The 7360-nt window shown below is 40.1% G+C and overlaps 1 protein-coding gene across 1 annotated transcript; it reads right to left on the minus strand.

Annotated features, from left to right (window-relative positions):
• Positions 1–1996: 1996 nt before the first annotated feature.
• Positions 1997–6258, minus strand: LOC117536355 (sialic acid-binding Ig-like lectin 6). The gene is made up of 7 exons (XM_034201183.1): positions 6210–6258; positions 4902–4982; positions 4138–4548; positions 3534–3854; positions 2814–3089; positions 2513–2612; positions 1997–2419 (listed from the first exon to the last, which is right to left on the minus strand). The coding sequence occupies exons 2-7, from the start codon at positions 4960–4962 to the stop codon at positions 2311–2313; spliced, it is 1278 nt and encodes a 425-aa protein (XP_034057074.1). The 5' UTR covers positions 4963–4982; positions 6210–6258; the 3' UTR covers positions 1997–2310.
• Between the last annotated feature and the right edge of the window lie 1102 nt (positions 6259–7360).

A 7360-nucleotide genomic window follows, 5' to 3' on the forward strand; every position in this document is an offset into this window, starting at 1 on the left:
GGAAGCGTCCTCGATATTGAGAAACACCCTCTGTCTCGAGCATGGTCTCGAGCCAGTTAACTTCTAGAGTACCCTGGAACCGAGGGAAACTCTGAAAGAATACGCCCATTGGCTACAAATCAATATATGATTGGTTGATCAAACTGTCAATCCAAACGTACGCTCTCATTCAGTGCAACGGCCAGGGCATTCTATCAAGGATATAGAATACCTTGGTTGAAGGATATTCTAAGACCCAGAAAAATATCTTTTTTTTTCAAACACAAAACAACTCAAATGCGTAGTGCATGGACCGAGAAAGACAAACAAATCAACGTAACACTGTAATATTACAAATCAACAACACAGATACGATTCTCATTTATTCATTTTATTTACATTTTATAAAATTGTATTTATGTAATTAAATCGATTTTTTGTTTGTTTTATCTGAGTGTTCCAGGGTATTCTCTGAATACCTTGAAGGGTTCACCACTGATTGATATGGATATGTTTTCCTAGTGTCCTCAGACTCCTCACACATTGAAGGCTTTCGATGCTAGCTAACCAGAGCAGAAGCACACTCTTACAAAAACAAGGAGCATTTACAATAGCTAGACTAGAGATTAGAGTAACTCTCCTAACTGATTCATGTGAGGGATTTTGCTGTCTTTCAATGGTTTAAAAAAGATTATAAAAAAGATTATAAAAAAAGGCCACAATGGCTTTGCAACAAGGTTTCTTCCAGAAGGATTCATCCACACCTGCACATGAAGTTACTAATGTGCAGATTAAACTTCACCTGCTGCCGTCAGTAGCTGATGTGATTGGCTCCATAGTACGGTGGCCCAGAGAGCCCAACTACTGCAGCAATTAAACACAAACAAAAAGCTTATGATAAAAAAACTATTTTACAACGCATTTTGTCACATTGAAAAAACACAACAAAACACAGCTAATGCTTGTAGTTGGCAATATTTTAAATGTAAGGTTATGAATGTAGCATAATCTCTGTTATATGTTATTACTGCATTTATTAGCTTTTTCTTATGGATCTGTCTAAAATGCTGATTATGTCCTGTCATTCTCTCTAGGTCGTCCTCAGACGAGCCCTCCATCGTTGCTTCCAGTCATCCCGGTTCTCCATACATCTGGCCAGTTCATTGGTACTTTATGCTCCTGCGTCATTCTTGAGTACGTCCACGTATGTTTGTGCGGGACGTCCTCGTGACCGATGCCCGTGTGTTGGTTCCCACAGCACCAATTTGCCGGCTAGCAGCTCTTGATGCCTTTGGCAATGTCCTGCTAGTCTCATTCTCCTGGCTGCAATTTTCTCGCTCACCCTTGGTATTCCCTCGTACAGGATCTTGTTGGTTACATGTACACTCTTGCTGATATTAAGTACTGCTCGCAACATTCTGGTGTAGCATGAAAGATACGTCCGTCATTACTTTTTCGCTTTCCAACTCTGCTAAGCACATTTTACCTCTTTCATAAAAAGGGCTGAATGAAAAAAAACCTTTGTTATTTAATATCTTTTTTTATGTTAACCAGCTGATACAACATTCATACAAAACCAATGAGGGTCTAGGAGCTTCAACATTTTGTTTTGTCCAGAATTAATTTACTTCAGTGAAGTTTCATTCATTCCAGAAGGCTTTGCAGACATGGTGGAAGCGCAGAGAGAGATTATTTACAGACTACATCCTTTTAAAAGAAGTGTGACCTCATTTTGATTTACGCAATAAGGGAATACCTTCAACCAAATATGGTTTCTATGGTTTCTGGTTCCTGTGGTTTGGTTCTTTACATCATAATGGAGTCGTACAAAATGAGCCATTTAGTCAGACGGACAAGGTTGAATATTCATCTGGCTTTCTTCTTTTTTTTGTGATACTGTACGTTGCAATGTAAAATTGTGTGAAGTAAATTAAAATGACTCTTCTTGCCAGGATAATTTCTTCTTTTTAAAGGTAAAGCGTACAGAATGAATGCAAAACACATTGTTAACAATACTGATCCTTTTATAATGAACATTTTAATACAAATAATAATATACACAATAATCAATGTATTTCACTTACATTTTTTTTCAAATCTTCATAAATATATCTGAAAAAGCACAAGCGACAAACGACTGTGATTGTACTGCACTCTCCCTGATCTTCTGCTGGGCAATTAAAGGTAATTAAGATGTAATATGAAAAACAAGAATACTGTAAAAACACAAAATATTAGTGGCAGTTAAATGACAGAATGTAGACATTTCAAACTCGTAAAATCTTGCACTTTTCACGACACACATCCTCTACTACACTCAGGTAAAGCTGGTTAGTTCAGAGGCTGGGCAATAACTTCATAATCAGATGACACGTCTGTTTTCTTGATTGACATGTAAGTTCTGTCTTCTTGGTTTGGTTTCACCTTTTTTCTTGTGTGCCTTTGGAGAGAAGAGTGAGACATGAGGTGTTGTCTAAAACTGCATTGACAGAGCCTTGAAAGCAGTAAATGTTGATATACTGTAGTTACATACCAAAGGAACATAATGAGGATTATGCTGATGACATTTACAAAAAGAGATACAGCAGCAACGACAACCCAGGGAAGCTGTGCACTTGGTTCATGTTGATTTGCTAGTAGAAATGACAGAGAGTGACACAAGTTATATGAATACTGTAAAGTCAGTAGCTACTAACACATCATGTTATGGATTTGTACCTGTAGGTGACCAATACCAACAAATACACAGATGGAGTTATCAAATATATTTCTTAAAAGACGAACAGAGACTATGTTTTTGCTGGTTATCAGTCATTGGTTATGAATGTGTTTACCTTCTCGCTTCTGTGAAGTTATAACAGGGATGGTGTGTTGAACTTCCCCAACTTTGCTGCGTCCGACACACTCAACAACAGTGTTGTTGTGGTCCTTTACAGTTAGGGTGCTGTGGATAGTTTGGTGTGACACAGTGGTGATGACGGAGTACTCAGAGTGGTTATTCAACAGCGGCCATATGATGTAGGGTAAAGGAATCCCCTTACTGATGCATACGCAGGTCAGGACCCCCGACTGAACCTCACACTTTGAGCTATTTAGGATCTTTGGATAGACTGTTGACACAGAGTCATAGCAGTTTGAGTCAGCTGCACCATTTGAGTAACCACACAATATCCTGCTCACCCTTTCATTAACTTCAATTCATAAATGACATTGGTGCTTACATGTGTTCCTATATTTAAATAATTGTACTAATGAAATAAGTGGAAAACTAGATTGTGACTTTAATTAGTGGAAGTTATTTGAATTGGTTAATAAATGTCATAGGAATAGGAGCAATTGAATAAATGTGCGTTCCACATGTCATATAGCCTTTAAATAATCTTCTGATCCTCATCAGGAACAAGGTATTTGGCCAAAAACAGATCTTTCCCAAAATGTACATCTGAAAGCTGCAAAACTTCACACATTTCTCAGAAGATCAGCAGTAGCTTTGATAACTTCTTTCCTTTTTAAGAAAATGTGACGCATTTAAGTGTAGTATGTACAATACTCACAGGTCACATTAAGAGTCACAGTCTTCTCTGCAGTGATGTTGTTTCTGAAGCTGACCTCACAGGTAACATTGCTGCTGTGGTGTTCAGCTGAAGGGTTAAAGGTCAAAGTGGAGCTGTGACTCTGTGTGACAGCAGTCAGATTCTCAGTCTTTAAAGCAGTGATGTTTCCTGTGATCTGAGAGTCCTTCTCTCCTGCTCCTCTCCATGTCCAGGTGAATTTAGGATCAGATCCAGAACAGAGACCAGGAGCAGTGCAGGTCAGTGTGGTCGGCTGCCCCTCTGTCAGAGGAGGAATCATCACTGAGGGCTTCTGGGTCAGACCTAAAGACAGAGCAGTCTGTTAGTGAAATCTGTTCAACAGCCTGAAGGTCATCATTCACCTACATGTTGGCAAAATATAAAATATAAATACTCTTTCTTAACATTTACAAAGCAATGTGTAAGAGGTAAATCAGGAACTACTACAGTTCCTACTGGTTGCCCACAGATGTCGACAAAAGCTTAACATTACTTCATCTCCTATTAAGACTAAAAATAAAACAAATGTTTGTGCAAAACAAAAATGAACATTTTGACTGTTAATATTTGTTGTAGCTCTCCATACCTTTTACAGAGAGAACTGCTCTTTCAGAGTATGTAAGTCCATCAGGGTTCTCATACAGTAAACCATTAACTCTGAGCTGATATGCTCCAGAGTCTGACTCGGTGAGGTCGTTGATGATGATGCTGCAGTTCCCCTGACTCAGCACCGGCTGCAACAGTGAAAGCCGTCCTTTGAACACAGACTGAACCTTGGTGTTGTGCTTGTTGGTGTGGAATATCATGTCAGGATCGCCACATTTTCGATTGGACAGTTTACATTTGTACCAAACTATATGTTGGGTTTTAAAGGCTGCAGCAGTAGAGAAAGAACACGGTATCACAACACAGAGTCCAGCCTCTGCTGTTATATCTGCTTCACCAAGAGTGATACAGAAATATCCTTGACAGTATGGTCTTCCCCAAACCGATGCACCTGTTGATACAAACAGTGACAAAACAGGGATATAGGTTATTTTAATTTCGACAACATATCATTAAATCAAATACATTCTGATTAAATAAATGATAAAGAAAGGCTGCTATATGACTTTTTTAGTTTCATAGGCTATAACAAAAAGGCCAACTACATGACTATCTGAAGTTAGTTAACCAATGCTGCAACGACTTGTTACTTATGAGCTGGTGGAAAAACAAAACACTTGTAATTTGGAAGCATGTCAGGAAAACAATAAAACAAAGGACACTTATCATGACATATATTAGCATTATATTTTTTCAAATATTTCCTTTTGGCATAACAACATGATATGCAAATGCATACAGTACCTGTTTCTGCATGGATGCCCCTCACAGAGAAAAGCAGCGTTGCACAGATTAGAACAAACATCCTGATTTGATACTTGAGACCAGGCCGGGACTGGCCATCGGGAGGACCGGGAGGTTTCCCGATGGCCTGGCCTGTTAAGTGGCCTGCTGGCCTGAGGAATTTTTTGTATGTATTGTGAACGCAACGCTGCGCAAATGTGGGTCTGACTTTGCCTCACAGAGGGTGACTGGCTGTCTACATGATGTGGCCTGCCGACATGGCCACTTTCATACAGATCATACACTAATGCCCTCGATTGGTCTCGTGTCATTCAAGCTCGGGAGGGTGTGTATGTGTGGCGCGAGCAAGCGAGAGAGAAAGCGCGTGCACTGGTTACGTGTATTGTTATTGTTAGCATCCGGTGCTAGCTAGCGGCGCTAACGGAATGAGCTGTCAACAAGGTGGAGGAGAGTCCTCTCCTGTCAGACTGAGAGACTGATAACTACAGCTCAGGTGAGGTAAAGGACTTTAGAGTGTTTAGATAGTTAACTTAGTCTAAGTTCACTGTGGGTCTCAAACGGTTTGGTCACCATTTATGTAAACACATATTAACATTTGAAGGGGGAGTGATTAGTAAAATACGCATGAATAATACAACAACAAAAAGTTAACTAGGTGAAAAAAGGTAGGATAAACTTTAAAAACTTGTTGAGAGCTAAAACTAGTCTTTGCTGCTGCCTCAAAGAGGAGCAGGGGGAGAGGAGGGAGACAGGTGAGGCTGGTTCAGGAGCCCAGACACACTATGCCATGCTAACTATAAATGAACCAAAAACAAATAAATAAACAAGTTTCAATGTTTTTTCATATTGGATATGGTATGTTATTGGCTATGGCCATGTTCTTATGATTTTATGATTATTTAAATGTATACAGAACTGTTTCATATGGGTGTAGTCTCTTTATTTCCCCCTCAAAGTGCACCAGATTGATGCATTTAAGTCCAACATTTAAAAAAAAAAAATCTTCCGCGGGGAGCATGCCCCCCGACCCCCCTAGAGGATTTGAGGTCCACCTCCACTTAAAATATGTTCACAATTCACATGGATAGGTTCCTAAATAGATTTGCACTTTTAAAAAAAGATAGTAACCCATGTCCATATGTTTATTCTGGGGTAGTTTTAAAGTTTATGGCTATCACTACGGGCAGCAACGCTGTACATATTGACAAATAAATCCAGGAAAATTACACAAAAGAAAACTGGTAGTGGCCTGGTTGGATGTATAATTCCCGGCCTGACTTATTGTCCCAGTCCGGCCCTGCTTGAGACAGTCAGTCTTCACAGGACAAACTTGACACTGAAAGTGCAGCAAACATAGAGGAAGTGAACCAACGGGAAGCTCCACCTCTGACACATATCTTAATACAGGACATTGCACATTAAGATAATCTGTAGCTACAACACACTCTTTAACACCCAGGGGTGTGACTTCCCTGATATGTGACACTTGTTCTCAAAATATATTATAAACTGTAACTAAACATGTTTCCAGTTAGCTTTAACAAATAAAACGTTGCTCCCCCCTAACGAATTTACTGAAATAACTCTGACAAATTACTATTACTATTATCCTAAGCACTCTTTTCCCAAACTGAGTTCACCCTCACTTAACCACATACAAAAGTGTTTTTGTTATAGCTAGGAAATAACTTTATGTATAGATGTACAATGTATAGATCAAAAGGCTATTTTAAACACAGAAAGCGACTCGCCTAGACTACTGCAACTCCCTCCTGGCTGGTCTACCTGCATGTGCCATCCGACCTCTGCAGCTCACCCAGAATGCAGCGGCTCGTCTGGTCTTCAACCTTCCTAAATTTTCACACACCACTCCGCTCCTCCGCTCCCTTCACTGGCTTCCGGTAACTGCTAGAATCCACTTCAAGACACTGGTACTTGCTTACCATGCTGCGAATGGATCTGGCCCTTCGTACATCCAGGACATGGTTAAACCGTACACCCCAGCGCGTACACTACGCTCTGCATCAGCCAAACGACTCGCTGCACCCTCGCTGCGAGGGGGACCCAAGTTCCCATCGGCGAAAACACGTGGGTTTGCTATCCTGGCTCCAAGATGGTGGAATGAGCTCCCCATTGAAATCAGGACAGCAGATAGCTTACACATCTTCCGGCGCAAACTGAAAACTCATCTCTTACGACTCCACTTCCAGCGATAGAATTACTAACAAAGCACTTATATACTAATAAAGGACTGGCTTACCTAAAGCCAGTTGAGTAGCACTTGAAATGTTTGGCTCTATGAAACCTGATGTACTTATATGATTCTGTTTTCTTCAAGGTTGTGTCTTCCTGGTCGAATGCACTTATTGTAAGTCGCTTTGGATAAAAGCGTCAGCTAAATGCAATGTAATGTAAAAACATAAATATAGATGTTGTGTTACCTGTTAAGGCCCTGTCAC

The sequence above is a fragment of the Gymnodraco acuticeps genome, unplaced genomic scaffold, assembly GCF_902827175.1.
Source record: "Gymnodraco acuticeps unplaced genomic scaffold, fGymAcu1.1, whole genome shotgun sequence".
Classification (NCBI taxonomy): Eukaryota; Metazoa; Chordata; class Actinopteri; order Perciformes; family Bathydraconidae; genus Gymnodraco; species Gymnodraco acuticeps.

What these genes read in the sequence shown, in the direction of transcription:
- LOC117536355 (XM_034201183.1), bottom strand. Translation starts at nt 4,962, where the DNA reads ATGTTTGTTCTAATCTGTGCAACGCTGCTTTTCTCTGTGAGGGGCATC. An exon ending in AGCAGTTCTCTCTGTAAAAG is followed by an intron (nt 3,855 to 4,137) that starts GTATGGAGAGCT and finishes CTCTGTCTTTAG; the next exon opens with GTCTGACCCAGAAGCCCTCA. An exon ending in AACTTCACAGAAGCGAGAAG is followed by an intron (nt 2,613 to 2,813) that starts GTAAACACATTC and finishes CATTTCTACTAG; the next exon opens with CAAATCAACATGAACCAAGT.